This window comes from Leptodactylus fuscus, chromosome 2, assembly GCF_031893055.1.
Source record: "Leptodactylus fuscus isolate aLepFus1 chromosome 2, aLepFus1.hap2, whole genome shotgun sequence".
Lineage (NCBI taxonomy): Eukaryota > Metazoa > Chordata > Amphibia > Anura > Leptodactylidae > Leptodactylus > Leptodactylus fuscus.
In genome coordinates, this window is record NC_134266.1 from 165,822,505 (window position 1) to 165,849,394 (window position 26,890).

The 26,890-nt window shown below is 39.9% G+C and overlaps 1 protein-coding gene across 1 annotated transcript in view; it reads left to right on the forward strand.

The window, feature by feature from the left end:
* CFAP47 (cilia and flagella associated protein 47) overlaps window positions 1–26,890 on the forward strand; it is a 478,593-nt gene that overhangs the window by 444,362 nt on the left and 7,341 nt on the right. Inside the window, exons 61-64 of the mRNA XM_075265004.1 lie at window positions 3,863–4,021; window positions 14,819–14,990; window positions 16,336–16,497; window positions 22,672–22,840. Coding sequence (XP_075121105.1) covers window positions 3,863–4,021; window positions 14,819–14,990; window positions 16,336–16,497; window positions 22,672–22,840 — 662 coding nt within the window. The remainder of the gene's footprint in view (window positions 1–3,862; window positions 4,022–14,818; window positions 14,991–16,335; window positions 16,498–22,671; window positions 22,841–26,890) is intronic.

Consider the following 26,890-nt stretch of genomic DNA (forward strand, 5'->3'; position numbering starts at 1 on the left):
CCACTGTGGACCAATGTGCATTTTGGTCCACAGTGGCGTGATTATTATTGCACTTGAAAAAGGGCTTGTAGCCCGGAACGCGTGGTGCCAAATAAAGTTTAACTTCCTTTCTCAAAACCGGGTGAGCGCTGACTATCTGCCTGTCCTCCGCAAGGCTGGTCCTTTTCCTTTGTATTTGTCAAGACGTCCATGTGACGGTTATCAGCAGCTACCTTCCAGTACTCTACTGGTTCCTTGTCAAACGTCTATTGGTTGTTGTGTTCAACACAACCCAACCAGGTGAGCGGACACCTGTTTTGCTTTTTATAAATTCCTTATTAAGGGTAACGCACAAAGAACGGCTCGGTGCCGGGGAGTTTGTCTCCTTTTTTTTCTACCTGTACAGGGGGGATGGAGGAGTCACCAAGAGACTGCTGTAAAATCCATTTTGTAATGCATTGGAGGTCGAGGTGGAAAACTCTGCCAGGAGAAGCAAAGGAGGACCGTCGACCGATTGCAATGTTGTGAGCAAGGCATAGAACAGGGGTTGTGGATCACGTTTGGTGCAAATAATGGCTTAGAAATACTATGTTAGAAAACTGGTGTAAAGAGATTTACAAATCCCTCCTAGTATGCATAAATAGGCATTGGTGTGAATAAGGTCTAAGCTAGCTACAGTGTGTTAATTCTCAGACAATTTATTGCAAGACAAGCAAAGGTCAATTTCCTCAGTAATTCTGATATCTCTTCGTGACTGCATGCTTCATTCAACACTTTCTGATTTAAAAGGGTTTTGTTACATTTCAGAGTGGAAAGAGTTTGAGTTATAAGCTATAAACACTGCTTCAGTCTTGGACCCATTCAACCTTTACAAATTTGTGACTTGCCTATTTATAAATCCAGCAGTAGCTCTTACACATTTACGACTAACGTGCAACATTTGTTTACAATGCTAAAAGACCATAAAGAAAACAAACTGTGGATTCATCAGCATTCTCAATAGCCACAAAAAAATCCTTCTAAGACTAAGGAATTACCTTTATGTGAGACAGAATCCGGTTAATAACTGTCTCTGTTAATGAAATACAGTATAGTAATGCAGATAAATATATGAAATGAATATATGTATAGAATAATATTACATGAAATATTGAAAATATAGTTTAAATAGATAGGAGTTAAACAAATTAACAAACATTGGGTTAATGGGGATAAAAATTGGGGTTGGGAGCCATGACTTCCATGAGGGCAATAGATATAACTGCTGTCATGTGCTCAGGAAAGACTCCATAATTTACCTCTGGGCCCTATATATTAAGAAATAATTCAAAAACTGGTCCCAAACATGGTGCTCTTTACTTTACATAAGTGTAAAAGTGTATATACAATAGTCTTCATGTTAGGTAATTGTCTTTTGAGCAGTGGTTGCCGCTTGAACCTGGGAGGAAGGGAATGACAGAGTCAGTGAGTCTTAAACTCGACCCAGCCCCTGTCCCTATCTACTTACCTCAACTAACCTAGACAGTAGCGGACAACTGGGCGACAGTCCCTTCTCTAGATAAGTGCTACACAGAACAGGACAAGACAATAAAACACAGAAGAGGAGTTATCAAGCCGAGGCCAAACCAGAGAACAGTACCAAAAAGCAGAGGTCAATAATGCAAACAAGAGCAAAGACAAACGCGTAGCAAGGTGAGAGGCACAATAGCCACAAAATATGTGTTCCAGAGCCTCGCTGTTCTTACTGTGAAGAATCCCTTCTATGTTTCTGGTGAAACTTTCTCTCCTCCAGACGTAGAGGATGTCCTCTTGTCACGTCACTGGCCTAGGAGTAAAAATATCCCTAGAAAGTTCTTTGTATTGTCCCTTCATGTATTTGTACATTGTTATTAGATCTCCCCGTAGACGTCTTTTCTCTAAACTGAATAACCCCAAGTTTGTTAATCTACCGTTGTACTCCAGTCCCCTAATCATTTTGGTTGCCCGTCTTTGCACTTTTTCAAGTTCACTTATGTCTTTCTTGTATATCGGGGCCCAAAATTGTAAGTGTGGCCGTACCAGTGATTTGTATAGAGGCATAACTATGTCCTTGTAATGAGAATCTCGACCTCTTTTGATGCATCCCATAATTTTATTTGCCTTGGCAGCAGCTTCCTGACACTGGTCATTAAAGGTAAGCTTGCTGTCCACCAAAATCCCTAAGTCTTTTTCATTGGCAGTCTTACCCAGTAATTTACTATTAAGTAGTTTTAAGTTATTGATGATTTTGTGGTGGCTGTGGAGGTAGCATATAAGAAAGTTGGACCTGGTCTAGATTGTAAACTTCAGACCTACAGGACCTTGAAAAGCAGCACATGAATGGGCCTTGCTGTAACATCTCTACCTGTTCGGGTCTCTGCACCACCCTCTGCTTGCATGCGGCGGTGCAGGAGGCGAGTGAAGTTTGATAATTTGCTTAGATTTTTTAGTTGCACTGTGTGAACACTGCTCTAGTTCTGTAATTGAATTTGCACCACACCCGTCTTCTGCCCTGGTTGCCTCTGTCCATTATGTGATTAAATTTTGTCTTGCCCTGTGATTGACAGCCTGCCTTCCTGTCAGGTCCAGGGAGAGTTCTTCCTCCCCTATTTAGTCTTGGCTCGCATTCACACTGGTGCCTGTTATTGCCTCGTGCTTGCTGGCTTCTCTTGCTGTTAATTTACTTGTATTCTAATCCTTGACCTTTGGCTTTCCCTACTGACTATTCTTTTGGACTCCGATTTGGCACTTCATTGCTCGACTGTTACCGAACCCTGGCTAGCTGACCTCCCTTTGTTGTTGTTCGTGTTGTCTGCGTTTTTTGTATCACATATATAGGAAGGGATCGTCTTCGAGTTGCCGCATATTACGTAGGATAGGGCCTGGCAATAGGAACGGACAGTGGGGGGCTTCAACTTAGGGCTCACTGTCCCTTGTGCCCCTTCCTCCAGGGTTCTCCAGCAGCTTCTGGGGAATTGTCATCTAGCTATTCCCTAACACTTGCATTGTGTTCTATCAATGAAATGTAGCCGGAATACATATATAAATATGTCATGCTTAGCGTGACTAAGTAGTAGTGCATGAGTAAATCTTTCCTTGATCTATATGCCACAATTATCAATGCCTTTACTCCAGAAAATGGTATGCACATGAACTGATGTTACACTAAGGGTGGGTTCATACTACACTCTTCTATCCCAAGATGAGAGCCATGGCCATTAAATGACACATGTGGACAGAGCTCTCTCTGTTTAGTGTCCATCTGGAGTCGCCTCATGTAAAATACATGACAGAAGTTTTCTTCAAACATAATTTTTACTTTTCTGATGGAAGAGAAAGTCTTATACTGTATGCCGAGCTTTTCCTTCCATTACAAAAGTGAACAAACATGACTGAAGAAAGTGCCTCATAATGCATCATGTTTTTTACATTATAGTGAATGGGAACGGATGCAGATAGAGGGGTCACCATTTGTGTCAGTTTCCCTATTACTATACTGGATGACAGCAACGGACTGTAATAACAGTAGTGTGAACACACTCTTAGGGTTTCTACCAACAAATCTTTTTATCATCTGTCAAAAACATTTAGAATCTCAGCTTCTTATTATTTGATAAAATGTTTCCAGCTTTGGGGACTCCCTTTTTGAAGATACTATAAGTTCAGAGGTTATGAGGTTCAAGAGGTAAAAACCGCATCTACAGAACATTTTGCTTATCTGTTTTTATGGGACGTATTCCAAGCATAGGCATTTTGTTTGTTTAACAATAGCTTATAAAAGTAAGTTTTTTGTGATTGTCCTCTTTTAAAAACTAAACATGTGTGGTTTTTTTTTCTTGGGCTATTTTGATGGATCGTATTCCAGCTGTGGTGTGTTGCCAAGCAAGAAGTCGCACTGAAGAGAGAGTAGAAGTATTGCTTACTGGGGTTGTTCCTGGCCAGACTGCTATGCCAGCATTAAGCCAAGATATGAAATCTACGGATAGGACAGCGCATATACAGGAAGAAGTTCAAGTCAGCAATGGTAAGTTCATAAAGGACACATTTATTTCCTATATAAGTGTCAGCTGATGTTTGATCATCTGATGTAAAATAATATATTTTACAGTACAATATATTACCAGGGTATATAGTAACTGTGGAGGTCCCTGTGCCAGTATTTAAGTGCTATTTAAACTTTCAGATGACTGCTCAGAATAAGCGGTTGTGTGTGTACATGGGAGTAACACTATTTTTGCCATTATGTCACTTGCATCTTGTGTTATAGCAGTTTTCCCCTGTGTAGTCTTTGTATACATTTCTCATGTGTCCTTGTTCTGGTCAGTGGATACTAGCTGCTATGATGTATCCCATAAACATCAAAGAAGAAAAAGAAGATTCAGTGTGCTACCTAAATCAGGGTCGGTTCACATTAGCGTATGTATTCTGCCCGGTTAGAGTCCGCATAGATACCCCCTGGACAGAATACAATTGCAATTGCAATCGCTGTGCTGTAAAAGCACACGGACCCCATAGACTATAATGGCCTCCGTGTGTTTGCCGCGCACTGTCCTCACGAATGATTAGCAAAGGGTTTGTTCAACAGCTATCATCATGGGTGTACGGTACCTTAAGGGGTAGCTCACACGTAGTTTTTTGCAGGCAGATTTTGACATGGAATCCGCCTCAAAATCTGCCTGCAAAAACAGCTCGCATTGACTTCAGTGGGAGCCAATCGCTTTTTTTCTCCGCTAGATAGTAGCGGAAAAAAGAAGCGAGATGCCCTATCTTGCTGTGGATTCAGAAGCTCGAGACACGCTCCTGTTTAGGCCTATTCATTTGGGCCTAATCAGGAGCGAGATGCTGCGACAAAATGCCGATGCTGCATTGGCATCCCGTCGTGGCTAGCCGCACGGAATGTTCACAAGGAGGAAAAGGTTTCCTCCGTCTGAACATACCCTTAGAAAGCACACACTTTTACTGATAGGTTTGTCCCCTAACCAGTGTGTTTCAGATAAAAAAAAAAAATAACTAGTTAGTGACAACATGGCTTGTGCACAATACACTGGAATATGTTAGATTAGCAAAGGAAATTGGTAAATAAATCTGGTCTTTAAAGTTGTCCCTAAGGGCCAGTTCACACGGAGTTTATGGGCGCACATTCTGGCACGTATACACGTGTCAGAATGTGAGCGCTCAAAACAGATCCCATTCATTTCAATGGGTTGTTACGGGTGTATAACGTACGTAATTTTGCGACCCATTGAAATGAATGGGATCTGTTTTGAGCACTCACATTCCGACACGTGTATACGTGCCAGAATGTGCGCCCGTAAACTCCGTGTGAACTGTCCCTAAACCTGGTTTTCTTTTTTTACTTTATACTTCAGAAACTTTATCTGCTTGTTCAGCTGTATGAATAGTTACAATAAATGTAAACTTTAAACCTTGTTAGCATTAGAAAATATGTGCAAGAAACTTTTAGATATTCTGTTTTACTAAGTAATGAAAAACCCTGACACAAATTCCTTGCCGCAGATTTTGCCTGAAGAATTGTTCTGCTGTTGCTTTGATTCATACTTCAATGTCTTCACAAACAATGACAACTCTATGGGGTTATTAATTAGTGCCCTTTGGTGCAATTTTAAGTGCTGTTACTTAATCGCCTCCACTATGTCACATTAATGTACATCCTCATAGCAAGCGCCTATCGCATTCTTGACTTCAATTAATTACCAAGAGAACAGCTTGAGGTACAGGAGTAGGAATAAAATTATATTTAATGCTGCCGCAGTATGGTATTTTATTTAAACAAGCGTCTATGGGTATCTCTGCACACAAAGAAATAATCTTGCCATTGGTATCAGAGTCTATTTATGCCACGGCAGTAAAACTTGTTTACGGATTCTAGTGTTTGGATGAAAAGGCAGGTATTGATTGGAACATGACATTCTTCCAGGCTAAGAGACTAATAATGAAATGCTCTGACACATACAAATCTACAATCATTTAAAATGTTGACAGATTCCATAATGTAGTTGGTGGCATTATAATAGTACTAGTCATATATAAATCTGATGCCTGTCATAAAACCATCTGTAGCACAGTTATACTTTGTTAGCTACTGTTTGGAGAACTGTGCTGCACCGAGTGGGATTGTAGTGTTAAAATCACATATGTGTATTTTGTATAATAAGACAATTTTCCAGTTCATAAATAGGGTGGAATAATTGCAAAGTAGAAACATTTAAATAAACAAATCTGTAATCCCACATTTTAGCCACTTAGCCAAGAAAAAAACCCTAGAGATGCTCAATAATATCAAGCATGTCAGGCGACATTGGTTGAATAAACATAGTCAACATAATTAAACCGAGAGAATTATGGAAAATGATTATGCGGGGGAAACCTAAGAGAGGCTGAGACATCTCTTACAATACAATAATGTTTATGGATGATTGGTTTAGTAGAATTGAAAATGCGATTTTATGTTGTTAATAATGCAGTTGGAGAACAGTTATATTGGGTAAACACATACAAATGTGTGCTCTGTCACATAGAATTTACTCCTCTCATTGCATGTCAAATCAGTAGGATATTGGTGGATAGTGCTAATACAATACAGCCTTGAAAAATAAAGCTTTTTTATTCGGCAGGCAGTTATCCTTAGTGCCAAGCTATTGGCAAGTTTTAGTTAAGAATGTTAAGAGTTCCATTCTTGTGCTATATTACAGACAAGGACCAACCAAGGGTTTACTCACCCAATCTAACAACATCAAAAAAATCTTTTAGACTGTGTCTTTGGGTCTGCAGACTCGTGTTTGGGCTAGGATACTAATCTGTAATATCAGCACATTTATTATATGTGTCTGATACGTGCCAATGAGTACTTTATACAATACCAAAGAAAGTATTAAGTAATACTAAGATGACTCTAACTAAGATGTAACTCTAAGTAGAAAAATGGGCCAGCCTTGCGAGGGATAGGCAATAAACCAGCACTCACCCAATAATAAATTCAGAAGTAAACTTTATTTGGCACGACGCATTCCAGGCATTGGAGCCCTTTCTCAAATGCAATATAAATCCTGCCCCAGTGGACAAAATGCATTTGCGATTGTGAATGACATTTGAAAAGTATTGAATAATTTTGAACAGGACAAGTTTTACTCCAACAATTTCCTGATCTACATAAAAGTTTTCGTAGTAAACAGTGTATGAAAATGTAATGGAGTAACAAAATTTCAAAAAGTCTTGTTTTCAGTTTAAAAGTCTTACTTAAGCAAGGCTCAGGACTGTTAAAACTGCTTCAGGCATCTGCTTTTGTGTTTGTGAACGGTCATATTTTTCCATTGCAAAAACCAGCAGTAGTCCCCCATCATGTTGGGACTACTGGGAGAAATATCTTTATGGAACCACTCTCCATTTTCGTCACTTATGTGTTCCAAATTGGGTGTAAAAAAGTCAAGATGGGAATGTAAGAAATGCATTTTCAATTATATTCAGCAGCCTAGTTGTTCATATGCTATAAGCGTCTAGTCTACTAATTCAGCAGGGTTTTCAGCTCATCTGTTCCCAAGGAAGTTCTAGCACAAATACATCCCAACCTGCAAGTTCCAGAGGGTTGAGCTTTGTTCTGAATGTGTCATCGCATTAGTTTGTTGATTTCGGGGCCAATGAAAATTCTGTCCTTTATTTTAGCCTCAGTTTTCAGTGTGCTAGACATCTCCTTCAAATACTAGAAATCATTTCCATCACAATCAAGTGCAATTACAACATTTTTCATTAAACCAAGTTTAATCTGAAGTGGTAGAAGATAAACTTGAAGTGGATCGACCAGTGGTTTGTGTTGTACATTGTACTGACCAACTGTTGCTTGACTCTGAGAAGCCATTGTCTCATTTTGCAATGATTGTTGTAATCACATCTGTTATATAGGCACAAGAAACACATATGCTTTGTATACCCTAACTGTAGGCCAAGCAGAACTTTCAGGTCAGCACAAATTTTCCGTTTATGTTCTGAGTATTTCATAATTTCCAAAATTAACTCCATAGAAGCATGGGTCTCTTTCATTCCAACCGCATGAGCCAATGGCATGGATTGCCAATTTGACAGTCAAAGTAATACTTTGTAAGCAAGGCACAATCGCTTTGTCAGTTTATTGCACTGATCATAAGTAGTGTATTGACCACATATGTAGCAGAAATGTCTGGATCATTAACACATTTGCATTTATCCATCTTAAAGAGGGCCTTTTATGTCCTTGGTGTTAGGAGTATTTAGGTTCTTTAATTTCTATTTTTCTTACCTGGGGAGTTTTTGGCTGCGCAGTGTCTGGGGTGGCATCCTGGCGCTGCGGGGTTGTCCTGTCGTGAGTATTGGTGCACACCTTCTGACTTGCACGTGCGCACTGATGGTAGGCAGCTTTATCTCCTGGTTGATTAGTCTGTCCTCCCATTTGCACCTGGGAGGAGTGGTCTCTACTCTGTATTTAAACCCATGCCTCCCATGGTTCTGTGCTGAGTGTCGCTTTTACAGAGCTAGGCCTTAGCAGGAGGAGTAGGTGGTGTTCTGGGATAGAGGAAGTTCCGTGGTTGGTTTTTGGGAGGTTTGGGTGAACGAGTTGGTTTGTGTGTTTTCCCTTCTGTGTTCACCAATCCTCCCTCTGTGTATAATTGACTGTGTGAGTGAATTGCCTTATCCTTTGATTTCTACTCAGTTTCCCTGTGTTTGTTTCCTAGTGTATGGTTCCTTCCCATATTGGTTTGGGGGAATCCTTTCCCACATTTTTCCTGTGTGCTGCTTGTGTTGTTAGTCAGCGCACACCCTTGTCAGTCCCTGTCAGTAGCAGCTTCACTTGTTCGTTAGGGGTGACCCCCTTTAGTCTCCAGTCCCTAGAGGTCTTATAGGGCATTCCTTCTCCCACTTCCCTCTAGGCCTACGGAATCAGTGAGAGAGGAGCTGTCGGGGTCAGGCTTAGCCTGAGTACAGCCGACCCACACCCGTGAGGCAGGGACCGGGATAGCTAGTGGGAGTAGTGCAGGGCGAGATTCCCTACTGCTGTCCCTTAGCCCCGTTGCAGCTACCTGGACTGACATAACACTTGGGCACATGTGGTTTTATATACCGCTAGAAATCCCACATACCGCTATATGTCGCTATCTACCGCAGTACTGTCAGAGGGGGCGTTCCTTACCGCCCAGTGATGACACTGAGCGTTGAGGAACGTGCATCTGACAATACAGTACTATGGACATTACTGTCAGGAGAGGTGTTTCTCACAGCCCAGCTAGACTGTCAGGAATGCCCTTCTAACAGAAGAAGAGATATTGGTCAAGACACCGATACCTCTTGCCCTGGGTCAGATAATGGGAAAGCAGACAGTGCGCTGAAATCAGCATACTGTCGGCTTTCTAGTGGTATATAAAACTGCATGTACCTGAGGACATGAAAGGTCCTCTTTAAGTTTCAAAACTGATAGCACTATAACAGATCACTTTATTGAAATCTATCCAGTTTGCCTTATATACTTACTGCTGACATCAGCCTGAGTGTGACAGGTCTGGGCATTTCCATTTGAATATTTCCAATATATAATGCATTAATGTTATGACTGAATAGGCTTTGCATGTGTAACTTAAAATCTAGACGTGTCAGGCGAATTCCAAGTTCAAATTTGGAATCAGCGTGCTCATTTTAGTATAAATCACATATTTTTCTCTCAGTAGCAAACTCATTGTTACGCGGTGTAATTGCCTCCATCAACATAAGCAGATAACTAAAACAGATAAAGCAAATCCTTATAAATATAAGTCAGGAAGAAGCTGTAAATAATGTTCTGTCTAGAGTACAAGAGTACCTTTAGGCTCTTGTAAAGTAATGTAAATACAGTGTACCGAAATAACAAATTGGTACGCTGCTGTGGTCTCCAATAATCAGTTCCTCCTGGCACTACAGAGAGCAGAGCAGTAGATGTAGTGCAGATAGAATATAGAACTTGCAGTGCACATTCAGTGCATTACTTGCAGTACAGAAAAATAGAATTGCAGTATGTGTAGTATAGGTAAGAAACAGTATAGTACTCATGGCACAAGTATATATGACTCAAAAGACTGTACAGTAGAGAACATTTAATACAGGTAGATAGCTTTACAGTACATGTAGTACAAGTAGAGAGCAGTACAAGCCATGCAGTAAATTTAGAGAGCTGTACACTAATATAGTTCAATTAGATAACAGTATGCTACGTTAAATACAGATCAAGTGTAGTACTTGTGGGGAAGGTAGCTCGGTAGCAGCAATGGTGTGGACCCAACCAGTCAGAAACAAAAAAAACCCAGCAAACTAAGTAAACGTTCACTTCAGGTACAAAAATGAGCAAAATAAAATACAGCGTTTACTGCAGGCAAAACAGTGTGAAACAAAATCCTGTTCATCTGAGCACTAACTAACAGTAAATACTAACTGTATGTTGGGCTTGCTACTAGCCACACGAATCAACCAAAAATAGCACAATACCATCTCACAGTGTCAGGACAGACCCAGGCAATTCCTCTCGCTCCCAGGGTCTGTCCTGAAGTTCAGCTCTGCAGCCTTTTATGGCCCAGTAATGAGCCAGGGACCTACACCTGGGGCTGAGGCCTATTAAAGACCCACAACTGGACCACACATAAGTTAGAAATATGGGGGAGATATACTGGGACTCCAGCATTCTGTCTCTCACATACTGTACACATAATAAGATGGCACTATAGAGAGACTTTTCCACAACAATAAGGATTGTTTATCACTAGTGCTGGGCTCTCACACACAGATCAGCTTTTCCTGCTGGCTTCACTCTGTAGTGGCTGCTTCTGGGCATCAGGGGCGGCCAACTACTACACTTGGCTGCAGTGGTACGCTGATGCAATGGCAAGGGACCTGACAGTGAAATGCCTTTGACTGGAGTGACTTAGATCTGTGTGTGAGAGCCCATCCACCATTGGTACTTGTAGACTCTGGTGAGTCTGGTGAGTGGATTGTTGTTTATGGAAAAATATAAGACATCCCCTGAAAATAAGCCCAAACCCATCTTTATGAGCAAAAAATAATATAAGACCCTGTAATATAAGACCCTGTCCTATTTTTGGAGAAACACAGTATGCCTATACATAGAAAGACATAAAAAACACACGCAGCGAGTGGCATGTACCTTGATCCTGTATACAATGTACAGATAGAATTATATAGAGTAATGACCAATTGGCCTCTCCCCTTGGGTGGTTGTAAAATGTGTCACAAAAACAGAGCATTCGAATAAATCAAGATGAGTGATTACAGGCAGGATACTTGTCAGTGGTTCTTCTACCAGATGTCTGCAAATGTGAAAGGATTGGAATATACAACTCCACTTTGCTGTGGAGAATAAGTATATAAAAAGGACTGTTCATGCTTGTCAAAAGGTCCAAGGTATAAAATATGTTTAGTGGCAAAGATAAAAGAGTACACACAATGTGGTTTGGGAACCCTTCCACTTTGTCAAGTGTGAGAAAAAACGAGCATACTTACATCATGTGACTACACCGACATATATGCAGATAAACGAAATAGGCTCCTCCCCTAGAGTATTCAGATTAACCAGAACACATATACCAAAACAGGAGTACCTGTTTAATTTTTCCATTAAGGGAGACCACTACCTATAACCCAAGAGGGAGGCCCAATCCTTGATCAGAATGTGTATGCATATTCCACAGATTAGCAGAGTATAGATCAATTTATATTTTTCAGCGCCTTAAAGATGTGACTGCGTCTGTGTTACGCTATTGCTTAGACGCTCTAACTCGGGAGCTCCACATGGGGGCTATGCCTATACCTATGCCTATACATCAGTTCTAGTGTATAGAGAAGAGAGTGCATGTAAAAGCACTTATTACTATCTTTCTAATTCAATTTGGTAGACTGTGGGTGCATTTTCTGTAACATAAGAATAAGCAAAAACAAACGAATATATTACAGTGTTTACTATCAAAGGAAGACAAAACTAATAAATAGATACATTTGTAAATTGCATAAGTTTACAAAAGTGTTATTTTTCCATCTTACATGATTACATCTTTTCAGCATGTTTTCAGATGATTTTTTTTAAATTGCTAATTTTCATTTTTCCAAGTGGATACAAGTAGAAAAGGCTTGAAATTAGGAACATCATTGAAAGAAATACCATTATAAAACTGCCTCAGGGAACACTTAAAACAAAAAGAAGTGTTCTTTTTTTTAATTTTGTGCTTTTCCTCCCTGTTATAAAGCTATGAACAATCTGTACTTTTTCATATTAAAGTTTGAGATTATTTTTGTTTCTGTATAACTGATATATTAAAGCCAGACTGCTGTAAGACTTCTATGTCTTAAGAATGTATGGTAGCTACTATGTGAAAGGCAATGTTGCAAAAAAAAAAAAAAACATTTTAAGAATACAAGAAAAGTACTGTGATGAGGAGAATCTTCTAAAAACTGATAATACAGTATGATTATAGATGTACTCCAGCTTTGTATACTGATCTACCGTATATTGTCTTACTTCTAAACAAGGCTAATTTTACTACTAAACTGATAAGTATGGTTTTGATATAGCATGAGTATAATACACTATTGTAAAGAATTACTAACACAAATTGTAAAAATATGTAAAAGAAGAAGTGCAAAAGGATCCTAGTCTAACACTGGATAGGGATAACATCCACACTATAATTTAAACCACCAACAAATTATTTATAAAAACAAAAAAACAACTTTTAAGGATATATCAATTTTCCGCATTTATTTCTCCCCACCTTCCAAAATCTCTTTTTCCTTTCACACAGACATTGAAATGTCATTAAAGAGGACCTTTCATGTTCACATCGATGTGCGGTATTATACCCCCAGTATATGTCCGTTTCGATACCGATTTTTCCCCACTGTCAGAAGGGCATTCCCCACAGTCTAGCATCATCACTGAGTGGTAAGGAACACCCCCTCTGACAGTACAAAGCTATGTTAGGCGATGACTCTGAGCTATGAGGAACACCCTTCTGACAGTTGGGAGAAATCGGTGCAGAAACTAATGGCACTGATATCTCCACCAGCAGGGCACATACAGGGAAAGCACACAGCATGCTGAATTCAGCGCATTGTCATCTTTTTAGCAGGGATAAAACCACACTTTCATAAGGACACGAAAGGTTCTATTTGTTTGCCATTTTCTTACAGATTTTGTTACAGCCTTTACCATGTGGTAAAAGTAACTAATTGGTGGAACTTTATCAACCCCTCTATGCCACAAAACCAACATTGATGATATTGTGGGGCACATTTTGTCAAGGTACTTTCTTGCACCAAACATACGCCACAATCCTTGTTCTTCACCTTGATCACCGGATTGTGCCAGAGGCTCTTCATGAATCAGTTGTACCCTGTACCAGTCTGGGCTATGACACAACCATCTTAAAAATTCTGCCTTATTACCTATATTCTGCGGGTTAGTTCATTTATTTATGTTTTGTGAACCTAGCGTCAGTCTGATTGCTTATCTAATATCCTGCAATACGACTGTATTCTAGTACCTTTAGAGTTCACTCACTTCTCTTATATGCTTTCAATGATACAATAGGCTCTTGCATGTCAATGGATTCCTCTGATGCAGTTGACTGAAACATCGAATGGGTTAGCAGCTGCAATTGGTGAAGGTACCACCTTAGCGACAACATTAGGCTAGTTTCATGTCTACGTTTGGCGGGTCTGCTTGGGGACCCTTCGAATGAAAACCTAATCCGCTTAAAAAAGCAGTTACTAAAGATGAGCGAACAGTGAAATATTCAAGATTCAATATTCGTTTCGAGTAGAGACTCAATATTCGACTACTCGATCGAATATCGAATACCATTATAGTCTATGGGAAAAAATGCTCGTTTCAGGGGCAACCACTATTTGACTAAAGGAGAGTCACCAAGTCCACAAGTAGCAGGAGGAGAGTGTTTAGGAGGAGCAAAGTGCAGTAAATGTGCACGGACCCCATTATAGTCTAAGGGGTCCGTGCGCTTTCACTGCCCAGCGCTTGCAGTTGCGCTGATAAAAAGTAAGCTCCCTCGTAACCGCAAGCTGCCAGCTCTCCCGACTAGCAAAGACGGGAGCAGGCTCGTCCTTGCTAAGTCTAAGCAGTCTCCATTGTGGTCCAATCTTTTGACTCCCTCTCCTCACAGACGAGCCTCCATCAGAACCAGCGTTGATTGGCCGAATGCTGTACACTGGCCAATCAACGCTGGTCAATGCATCCCTATGAGAAAAAGTCAGCTCCCTCGTAACAGCAAGCTGCCAGCTCTCCCGATTAGCAAGGACGAGCCTGCTGCAGAACCAGCATTGATTTGCCGAATGCTATACACTGTATAGCATTCGGGCAATCAACGCTGGTTCTGAATTGAATATTTACTGCAAATAGCTAGTAGTATCGAATACTACTCGCTCATCTCTACCAGTTACCTTTGGAGACCTGGTAGCCTATATTGGGGTCCGCCGGGATTCTGTCCACTTTACATCCGAAAAATGCGGAGAGAATAGCACTGCTTGCAGCGCTTTTCTCTCCGCATTTTTTAAGCAGAATGGTTAACGGAATCTCTAGGCAAAGACCAGGCGCAGATTTGAACCGAGCCTTATTATGTACTAATATATTGTGTAATTAAAACATTAATTAATCTACAGTATATCGTATGAGGTAAATGACTGTAGTGGTTAAATGTCAAGGACAATTTCGATAAAGTCATTTTATGTTACTTACGTTTGTGACACTGTCAACAAATCGTTTAACCATTTTTTGTAATATTAGGTTTCAGTACTACAGAGGAATTTCTATATGAAATTAGGTATGAATCTGAAGAATCTAAATCCCATCTGGAACCGTCTGTGGGAATTGAACTAGTGAGAAAGGAACGTGATACACCATCTGGGATTGTCACATTAATTTTTAACATCATTTTTGCACCCAATAAGTCAATGAGGTAAAGTGTTACTTATGTAGAATTTTATGCTTATGGCTATTCCTGTGCACATTTCTAGACAGGGAATGTGGAATCTCGAAAAAGCATATTTGTTACATACAGGCCATCAACTCACTCAATATTGCACTCAGCCTTCATTAATGCTGCAAATTGAGCGTAACTCACACCCCAATACAGTCCACACACCCTAAATACATGCTACCACCACCTATTGTATTAAGAATACCAGACATAAACTTCTGCTCTCAGCAGTCAGGGGCAAACTCAGTTCAAAATGGTAATGGGTTCATAGAGCAACTCAAAATAACTTTAAATATAACAATTCAATAAATAAAGTAAATTAAAATAAATGGAATTAAGACAGAATAATACTTAAAGGGGTATTCCCATAACTCTTGTTCTGCAGCCTGCAGGCTCTGTACTCTGTTCACTTCCTGGACTTCTCGGCATATTGATGGGCGGGGTTTCACTTGCTCTGCTATCTGCTATGTTTGCAGTCAGTAATGAGGGATTGGTTGTAAATACATTACCACAGTATGAAGCTTATGTAGAAGCTGATGTAGCAGAGCTGGATTTGAGTCAGCTTGCATTACATACAGAGGTACCGGACTCCCTATCTCAGCCCTTATCAGCCAAATTCAATTAAACTGGCTGATAAGTGGAAAAGCTGAAGATAGACAGCACAGTAATCCCGGAGATCTCACCTCCCCCCTCCCCTATCTGAGGAGGTCCATTGCTTGTCAGCCCCTTAGGTAATAATAAATAACTTCTGTAATCACAAGATCAATTACTAAAATATCATAGGACTAGAAATGCATGCAAATTTAGTTCATGTGTTGTGGAAAATGAAATTGAAACTCATTGGATCTGTGACAGTGCTTGCAACATATTTGTTCAGTGAACAGGCAGCACATTTGTATTTTGTAGCAGTTTTATTTATTTGAAATAATAAATAAATCCATATAAAATAAACAGCCGTAACATATTATATATTCACTTTGCACATAACATGGGGTAATAGATTCAAATATAGAAAATCCAATTCAGAAGTTTGTGTGTCTATGGCAATAATCAGTATAGAGCAAACAGATGCAAAATATTTAATATCCAGTTTGCACATAACATTGGATTGTGTTGGGGATTTCTTAGCAGTGTCACATGATGTACCCAGTAGACTTCCTCAGCATGTTATGTGGGAAATTAATGAGACTGTTACTGATACAATCTTTGAAATGTCTCTGTGTAGTATGTTACTACTTGTGTTTAGTTACATTTTCTTAGCATAGTGTAAAATGTTTGCTTTGTATTTATTACATCTCTGCTCTTTGTATTTATTATATTTCAGGCACTCTGCCCTACTAGTTGTACAGTGTGTAACTGGTGGAATATGGAAGTTTCCAATTAAGTTTGTTGCTACTGAACCAAATGTGGATGACATCATTCAGATTGAAGCAGTTGGACTTAACAAAGAATCAGCTGTTGGCTTCAGACTAACTAGTCAGACAAGGTATAATTTATTCAGTTATGTTCTCTTCAAAACTTTTCAAGTTTTAATGATACATAGGGTGGAATTCATCTTTCATGATATTGAGGTGCACATTTGGTTCAAGGCCCTTTCTTGCACCAAATGATCCTAGCCTTGCCTGTCAGGGATGCCTCAGCCTGAGAGAGTTTTGTATGCCAATTTTCTGGCATGAGTTAGAATGAAAGTCTGAGACAGTTCCTATCTGGCATAGATTTCCATTCTGGAGCAGGTACATCTTCATAAATCTGTAGTTCAATGTGCCAGTCAGGGCCTTTATAAGACTGATATACAATATGCCAGTCTTAATAAATTTAACCCATAGTGTTAATATAGAACATGCTCTATTGTTTTGTATAATGTTGATATTACATACAGCTCATTAAGTATAAAGAGCTTTTTACGTGGACTGATTATTATGTACGAACTAGTTATATGGAGCAAATGTTTACAATGTTTACAATTATTGTACAGTGTAAACATGGTCAGTGATAGCATGCTTAACAAGTATTCACGTGTATGTCTTGAATAAAAACTTTTATTATGGCAATAAAGTTATTTTTTTAGCATTACATCTGTTTGTAAACAGTCATCTGTCACTTATTACTGGGGGAGACTGGAGAAAACATTAATAAAATTAAAAAAAAAAAAAAAGCTGAAGTGATAGCAATGGGTGTGATTTTTGATTTTACAGGCGTAACATGTTAAATAAATGTCCAAGCAATAAAAATGCCAACCAAATCAGAAATTGCATGCAAAATGCATACAGTTTTTCAAATACTTTTTTTATTGCCACCCAATTGACTTAATTGAATATACATACTTAGGCTAGGTTCACACGCTAGATTATGGAGATACATTTGAAATGGTTTTCCACCTCAGATTCCTCTCCAGATTCCAGCCTATGGACCCCACGGCTTTGGCTTTCTACTATTTGCTCGCTAACCCCAGACACAATGGGGCTAATCACTATTTCGGATTCTGCAAGATCCAGAGTCTGGCAAAATCCACCTCAAATCAGCTAGAGAGATAGTGGTGTAGGAAGATCTAGCTTAATAGAGAGGGTCTCACCATCATAGCTTAGTTTGGACAATGTCATCAAAAGCAGATCTAACAATTTGCCATACATTTTGTTACAGCACATACAGTAAAGTCACTTTCATAAGAAGTGTTATTTGACGTCTACAAAAAAATATGACCCACGTGAATGGCCTGTAACTACTCCAAATGCTCAAATTGTTTGTCAACAGGCAAAAATGCCAAATTTCCCATTTATATATATAGCTAAAACGTAACCTATAATATGTAGCTCTAATATACCTAATATCAACAGTGTATCAATTAAAAGTAGCCACTGTGTCCTATACAAATAACATTCTAAATCAACTGTTCTAGTTAATATTTATAACCGAAGAAATCATTGGATATATCTACTGCAAAATAGATTTTAATATATGGGAACTATATTGCCCTCCAATTGATAGGAGGATAGGAGCTAGATAGTTCTTGAGATACAGTAATTAATGGAGCTACTAAATACACAACAGACATCAATGTGTATAAATAATTACAATGTTGCAATGACCAATAGGTACATATAGGTTGTATCTCGAGACAAACTGGTTAGTAACTGATACTGTATAGGCCGGGCCCCATGTTGCGAAAACGCTGCATTTTAGGTTATCTGCAAAGTGGATGAGATTCTGCCTAATCCCATCCATACATTGCAGAAAAAAAATCTGCAGTGGAAATGCTGCAATTCCAAAGAACATAAGTGTTTTATAAATCACAGCATATCAATTACATATACAAAAACACTGGTATTTTCCGTGTAGGTATAATAGAAGCAGAAAGTCTGCAGAAGGGAACTGCGTTTCTATTGCACTCTTTTCCACAATGTGCTTGGCAGCTATTCACTTGGACGGGCCTTGGCCTTTTAGGCTGAAGCCCCACATTGCAGAAACAGAGCTTTTTTTGTTGCAGATTTTGTTGCAGTTTTTTGAACCAAAGCCAGGATTGGATTGAGGAGAAGGGAGACATAAGAACTTCCTGTATATTTCTCATTTCTTTTGTAGCCACTTCAGGCTTTGGCTCAAAATACTGCAGCAAAATCTGCAATAAAAGCTGCGTTTCTGCAACATGGGGCCTCAGCCTTAGAATGTTTTTAGGTTTTTGTATACAGTATAATAAGCAGTAGTCCTCTCTCTTCTCAAGCTGCAGTTAATAGCTTCCTACTATTTTATACAAATAACTGAGATAACAAATTGTTACATGCCTTTCCTCACAGGATGACATCGTGATATCCCAGCGTTCTTAAACTCATTATTTGTTTTTGTAACTTTTAATTATCAGGTTGATATTAATTGTTAATTGGACTTGTATTCCAGACTATAATTATTTTAGTAGGCATTTGCAGTATAAATTGTTTTTCTAATTGGCAAAGATTTGCTGAGGTTAGGCCACAGTGTAGGAGCAGGTTATTTGTATGAATTTCATTTCAGTTGCAAAGGAGGATTAGTTTTTGATTAGAACATGAAATATGACTGTATTTATTTGGTTTCCATCGCATTTGGATTCTCGTGCTTAGCATTGAAAAGTTGTTTAAGGTCGAAAGGAGCAATTAAATAGAGGAAGAAATCCTGTTATCCGAGTTGGCTATTTACAGTTATTAAAATAAATCCCAGTTCCACTAGGGTGGAGTGCTTTATGTCACTGGAGCAATTATTATTTCCTTGTTTGGTGCTGTATACATAAAAATGCATCAGGAGCACTCTTTATGTCACTTCTTATTAAAGAGGACCTTTCACCATATCCGGGCACAGGCATTCAGCGCACTGTCGGCTTTCCCGATCTGTGCCCGGTGTGAAGAGCTTACGGTCCGGTACCGTAGCTCTTCTATGGTCAGAAGGGCTTTTCTGACCATTAGCCAGAGACGTCCTTCTGCCTCGCGGCGCCTATCGCGCTGTGCTGTGGAGCGGGGAGGAACGCCCCCTCCCTCTGCTCACACAGCTTGTCCGTAGACGAGTATTATCAGGAGCGGGAGGGGGGAGTTCCTCCCCGCTCCACAGTACAGCGCGATTGGCGCCGCGAGGCAGAAGGACGTCTCTGGCTAATGGTCAGAAACGCCCTTCTGACTGTAAAGCGCTACGGTACCGGGACCGATAGCGCTTTACACCGGGCACGGATCGGGAAAGCCGACAGCTTTCTGGCAGTATATAACACTGCCTGTGCCCAGATATGGTGAAAGGTCCTCTTTAATGTATAAGTAGTATTTCATATGTGGCTGCTATTATCAAATATGTAATATTTGCTTATTGAAAACATTATTGGAGTTTTTATTTACTAGTATTTCTAAGTATATAAAATGTTTGGAAGGTTTTTATTTATTATTTCACTAGAAGTTCTTCAATGTTAAAATGGTTTTCTAAGACTCAGCATAGTGTATCAGTATATATAAGTGTATGGGTAGTATGATGGAGCCATGGTCTACGAACAAGCAGATAAAGCCACAGCTGTATCTCCAATCTTATACCACCCACAAGTGTTTCCAGTATTGTTTGAAAACTTAGTCTATCAATATATTAGTTAAAACACAAATGGAAATATGATTTATATATGCTGTTGCATACAAAATAAATCACATCTTTAACTTTTTAACTTTTAACCAGTGATTTCTGTTATAGCTAGAGACTCTTGACGTCAGTTGAGAACAGAAGCACTTTTATAAGTGGTATAAAACTGGAGATACAGCTATTTCAAGTGACACCCCCCATTTGTAATATCTGTATATACTGGCAATAGATGTGGAATTCTGAATCGATAAGCTGTGAAATGACTTATTGTGATTGGTAGATTGACTGTCATATCTACATATACATGATAGCTATTAGTGTACTTATAAGGAGGGTAGCTGCTACAAAGAAATCTTCTACGTAAAAAAGTACAATTCACAGAGCCTGGTAATGAAGGCCTTACAGTAGCCAGCACATCAGATGAGAAATCCTCAAAGTATATAATTAATCACAGAATAAATAATTCCTCTCTAAAATGTAATTTTTAATTGGTCACTAAAATACATGTAGAAAATGATCACAAGAAACATATAATAAACAAAGGCTCAAAGAGCAATGATACTAATAGACTAATAAACTAAACTAATAGGACTTCAGAAGACTGCTGTAGCTGGCGTGGGACTGAAGTATAAGTTCAAATATCATAAACGCATTCCTTCTGAAGACATCCAACTGATGATTAATAGAAAATAGGAAGTGTCAGCATATTATGTGATCATTTGACAGTAGGATTTTTTTGTAATATATTATAGATAATAACATGAAGGATGTAAGAAATAAATAAATAAATACATAAATAAATAAAGCATAGTCATAAAAATTTCCAACCATAGAGCAGAGATTCTGTTGCGTTCTCCCTCAGCCTATAGGTGCCACAGCAGTGTAACGACCTATGGAAGGTATATTTTTGAAGGCCATCATTTCATATATGTATGCCAAACCACATACCACCAAATTGATATTCTTTGTTGACTTTTGGGCTGCGTTTATTATATTACTCCATTCAGCAATGAATAATTGTATGTATATACAATATATAACTAGTTCTTCAATGGAGTTTGTTTAGGACACATTGTACCTGACTTGCCGTATTCAGCGCAACATATTTCTTAAATGTGAAAAAAAATTTCCATTCGACATGTGAACATTAATTACCGTATTTTTCGGACTATAAGACGCACTTTTTTTCCCCAAAATTTTTGGGGAAAAGAAGGGTGCGTCTTATAGTCTGAATGTGGCGCCTGGCATCCGCTGTAATAGAGAGGCGGAAGCCGGCAAGTGACAGACGCCATTACAGGTGCCGGGGCCTGAGACATCGCTGCGCTCCAATGCCCTCCATGAAGCCAGCAGCGGCAGGGGCTCCTCCGTCCCCCCGCTGCTGGCTTCATGAAGGGCAGAGGATCGTAGCGATGTCTCAGGCCCCGGCGTCTATCCCTCCCCGGCATCCGCCTCTCTAGTACAGCGGATGCCGGGTCAGTATCCGTGGCCCCTTCTCCCCCCGGGGCCGGTCCCCACCGGCCCCGTACCTGTAAAGTTGCAGGCCGGCTCCTGCGCGGCGATATCGCAGGAGCCGACCTGTCCGGGTGACAGCCGGGAGCCTAATGAGGCTCCCCAGCCTGTCACTGCTGTATTAGTATTGCGGCTGGTCTCTATGACCAGCCGCTGTAATACTAATATACAGAATGTCCCATAGACGGCAATACAGTTGTATTGCTGTCTATGGGACTTGCGATCAAGTGACCGCAGGTTCAAGCCCCCAGGGGGGAATAAAATAGTAAAAAAAAAAATAAAAAAAAAAAAAAGCTTTAAAAATATGAAATAAATAAAAGTTCTAAATCACCTCCTGTTTTTTTTTCAATACAAGGTGATCTAAGCAATAGATATCCCCCAAAATGGTATAACTAAAAAGTACAGCTGGCCCCGCAAAAAAAAAAACGCTCTATGCATCCCCGTACAGCTGCAGGGTCACCTGTCAATGTGGCCTTGCAGCTGTTGCAAAACTACAACTCCCATATATTAAATATTTTACCAGTTTTTGCTTCAAAAATTTTTTTCCCTATTTTCCTCCTCTAAAACCTAGGTGCGTCTTATAGTCCGAAAAATACGGTAGATGATTATTGCAGTACATGTGAAATATTGTCATATATTAGAATTTGGGTATGTGATGTATTAATAATTGAATTATTTAGAAAAGCGGTGTAATAAATTGCCTGGGACATATATAACAAGAGTGAACCACTTCTATCAGTCTTTGTAACAGCGACTATTTAAGGTGTGTGACCTTGCCTTATTTCCCAGGGCACACAATGCTACGTGGCATAGGTGTAATGGCATTTGAGGCCAAACCATAGTGACGGATTGAAGTGCAGTTTGCTCCTGACATTTCTATCCTGTTAATCAGTGCAGTAGAAAGAGAAATGTTTCCGAGATCCCATCACTGTGTATAGTATTGCTGAATTCACACCTACACAATCTAATTGTATTTACTCTTCACTTCAAGATTTAGCATGTAGATGACATTGGAAATCTTATTTTGCTGTAAAATATAGGATTACTGTAGTTAAATATTTTTTCCTGCCTTTACCAGGTATCCAGACCCATTCAGTGCATACTTTACACAAGGAAGTGATCTGGAGTTCTCTGTATCACCACAATCTGGAGAACTGCTTCCCCTTGGCACTGCAGGGACAATTCTAACTGTTGGTTTTAAACCTACAATGTACAGCAAGAAGCACAGAGCTACACTAGTAGTGCAGGTAAGTTTTATCATGAAACAGACAGATTTGCTCATTATTGTGTCTGCATAGGAGTATTAAAGTGGAGGTGCTGTACATTACTACCAGTCAGTTCACTGCTTCTATTTTCTAACCAGAAACAATTATTTCAATACTGTAATTGATTATGTTCATAAATGGTTATAAATATAACTTAATACAACAATTATACAATAATTGTAAAGGATTAGCAGAGTTAAGCGCACACTCAGCCCTGCTACTTCTTTGATGCAGCAGAACTGAGTGTGCAGCAGGGTTCACATCTCTGGTGTAGCAGTGCTGGCTGTGCGCTCAGCTCAGCTGCATCTCCGGTGTAGACGAGCTGAGCGCACGGTCGGCACTGCTACATCTTGGCATAGGAATGCATTGACCAGCGCTGATTGGCCGAATGCCGTACAGAGTACAGCATTTGGCCAATCAATGCTGGTTCTGCCGGAGGAGGCAAAGTCTAAGATCGGTCCACAGCAGTCTCCATTCTGGTCCGATCTTAGACTCTGCCTCCTCACAGACAAGCCTCTGGCAGAACCAGCGTTGATTGGCCGAATGCTATACTCTAAGACTACGTTTTTCAAGCCTGTACTACTTACCTAGGGGCTGAGTGTATGCATTACTTTTTCTCTTCACTTGGGCATGTTAGATGCCCCCAGGCATGCTTCCCCTGCTGTCCCAGTTGCATTCCAGGGTGTTGGCATTATTTCCTGGGGTGTCATAGTGGACTTGGTGACTCTCCTGAGTCGAAGAGTGGGATCCCCATAAACAAGCATTTTCTCCCCATAGACTATAATGGGGTTCGATATTCATTCGAATAGTCGAATATTGAGGGGCTATTCGAAATGAATATCGAATATTTTACTGTTCGCTCATCTCTAACCTTAGACACTAAACCGCACTATATAATGTGCTGTAATCTGAAACACACGAGTCATTACAGTAATGATGGAGATATTGCAGGGTCTGTGTTACACCTCACTGTGTCATGCAGAGCACTCACTTCTGAAAAGCTTACAATTACAAACAATAGTTAGAAGAATAAGGAGAATGTAGTCAGATATAAGCAATTACAGGCAGATTAATGATAGAAATCATAGCTATAAGTGAGGGAGCATATTTGTGCTGCTGTATACAGAGTGTTTGAACGTACTTTTTACCAGACAATCCTGCAGCTCCTTCTAGTAAAAAATATTTTGTTAAGCGATTTTTGGGCAAGAATTAAATTTTTTCATCAAATACATGAAAACTGCTGTTTTATCTTCAAAGCACTAATTCTGTCTGCACAAATGTAAAAAATACATCTATAACCCTACTCTAAAAAAAAAAAGAAAAATATTATTTAGTTGTTTTTTTCTATCCTGCTCACCAATACAAAGAGTGATGGAGTGTTAATCTGTTTGAGTGTTTTATTTGTTGCTGCCCAAACTCATATATACAGTATGCAGTCTGTACAAATTTTAATAAAATTAAAAGCTCTGATATTTAAAGTTTACATTTGTTGAAGTATTTGTCTGTAACACAGTGTGCAGTAACAAATAAGACTGAGAAAAAAAAATTGGGCAGGGGACACTCTAAAGCAGGCATGTCAAACATGTGGCCCTTTACAGGCATATCTGCGGCCCGCACAAAAGTCTCAAACTCTGTCTCTAAAGTTTAGAAACAAAGTTTGAGACTTTTGTGCGGGCCGCAGATGTACAAGGAAAGTGAGCGGTGTATTGGGGCGGCCCTGCTGGACGCAGCGATGCTCCAGCGGCCGCCCCTCACCCCTCGCAGAGAGCAGGTCTTCCTGCCTGCTCCGCTCCGCCCCCTCCTCCCCACACGCCGGGTGACGTGGCCACGTAATCAGGCCCGCACCCGACGTGTGGCTGCGTCCTGAATTAGCTGCTGTTTGCGGCCCTCGCAACAACCTCTTGTTACTCATGTGGCCCTCGGGGTACCCTGAGTTTGACATGCCTGCTCTAAAGGAAGGGAATGAGGAAGGACTACCATGAATGAAGATGAAGTTTTTGATTATTTAGCTAGTGATGGGATCTTGAGTCAGAGCAGTCATCCTGCATAACACAATTTACTGCAGGGCCTTTCTGGAAAGTCAGCCATGTCTACTTCATATTCTTCACTGACATAGATCCCTGGTACAGATGTGACACCTGTTGAGAAATCTATTTTTCCTAGTCAGAGCAGTCATCCTCCTCTTTTTGGTGAGTTGGATAAGAACAGTCAGCATTGGTGTGCGAGCAGAGGAGGATGAATGGAAAATAATAGTTGCAAGAGGTGTGGTACTACTACTGGTATTTATTCTGGTAAGGGCGCTAGGGGGAAATCTGAAGGTGGAAAATATGAGAATATGCCAGAAAAATGCGGGGAAGACTATATTTCCGTTGATGATAATGATTCTTTTGTGGATTGGAGCTGGCATCCGGGTTAGGGTGACAAAGTGAAATCAGATGAAGAGGGTGGTGGCAGTAGTAATAGTAATAATTTCAGCCATTGCACAGGCCCAACATCCAAAAAGCCTGCCAGAGGCAGACCTAGGGGAAGCTCATGGGGTGGGGTGGGGTGGTGGTACAGATGTTGGCAGTGGCAGGCATGTTTCTGCTGCTAGTGGTGTATATAGGTAATATACATTTATTCTGTCATTCCCTTTAACTCATCTGGGAGGAATATCTGCCAGATGCCAACTTTTGAGGATATATGGGTATCTATCTCTACAGTTGACTGATGGTTAGGTTTTAGCTAGGGCTTGATTTAAACCCACTTCAAATACTTTTATTTTACCACTAGTACAAAAATAATTACAAAATCTCTTGTATGTTATCTTATAACAGTTACAGATTTCAGATATTTTATTTATGCATAGGTGAAACTAGGAATTGTACCGGATGGTTCAACTATAATGATCATGTATGGTTTTATTCTTTAAATGTGTACCTACTCCATAGCCACAATGAGTAAATATACCAAAAGTCCACTTAGTCAAGTATGTATTTGGTTAATAAAGTTCATTGTATTAGTTATATGTGATGTAGAACCACCTCTACATTACTATATGCATTATTATTTCTGTTTTATTTTATGCCTTAATCTGCATAATGGACAGTGGAATTGACTCATTACTACAACAAACCAAGAAACCTTTGCCTTTGGAAAAAATATGGAACATAAAAAGCAAGAACAAACACGTTGGTGGTCTGTTCTCTTGTAGGCTATATTTATCAGTTATGCCAACACATAAACAAATGTGTTCCATTTTTGGCATGGCCATTTACTTATCTGCATTCTAACTAAGAAACGGAGGTCTGCTTATAATCAGTTTCACTTGTTGCATGCAACTGCAGATCTAATGGCATGAATTTATAGCACTATATATGTTTATATGTGGATGCTAAAATTCAGCCACATAGATGCACCACTTCTATGTAAAGTATGAAAGTATATAAGGAGATTCAACTGGCCTGTGTAAGGTCTACAGGCCTGTTGCATCTCCCTATATGGTATAAATGGGCAGACAACATTCTTCTGTAAGGTTCCACAGAGAGAGGCAGCAGGCCTGTGTAAGTCACACTGTACTGCTGTTCTCCGCCACCCCCACCCCCCACCTCTATAATTAAGAATTCTTCCTACTCTTCAGTTTCTTGCACAGTACTCTTGTCTGCTCAACATACAGTCAGATTTACTAATAAACAGTGCAAGCAGACTACACAGTCTTAAAATAGACCAGATTTGTGCGGGCAGAGCGCGGCAAGCACACTGACCCCATTATAGTCTATGGGGTCCATGTGCTTCTACAGCAAAGGGCTTGCAATCGCGATTTTATTCTGTCCGGGGGGACTCCATGTGGACTCTAACTGGACGGAATACATACAGTAATGTGAACCGACCCTAAGAAGTTGCAGTCCAATCTCTTCAGAGATGGTTTTATAACCTTTTCCAGCCTGGTGCATAAGCAACTCTTCATCTTTGTTTGAAAACTGTAAATAGTATGTTGGGATACCTAACAGCTGATACACAGAAAATGGAGTAGGAATCAGACAGCTCTGCTCT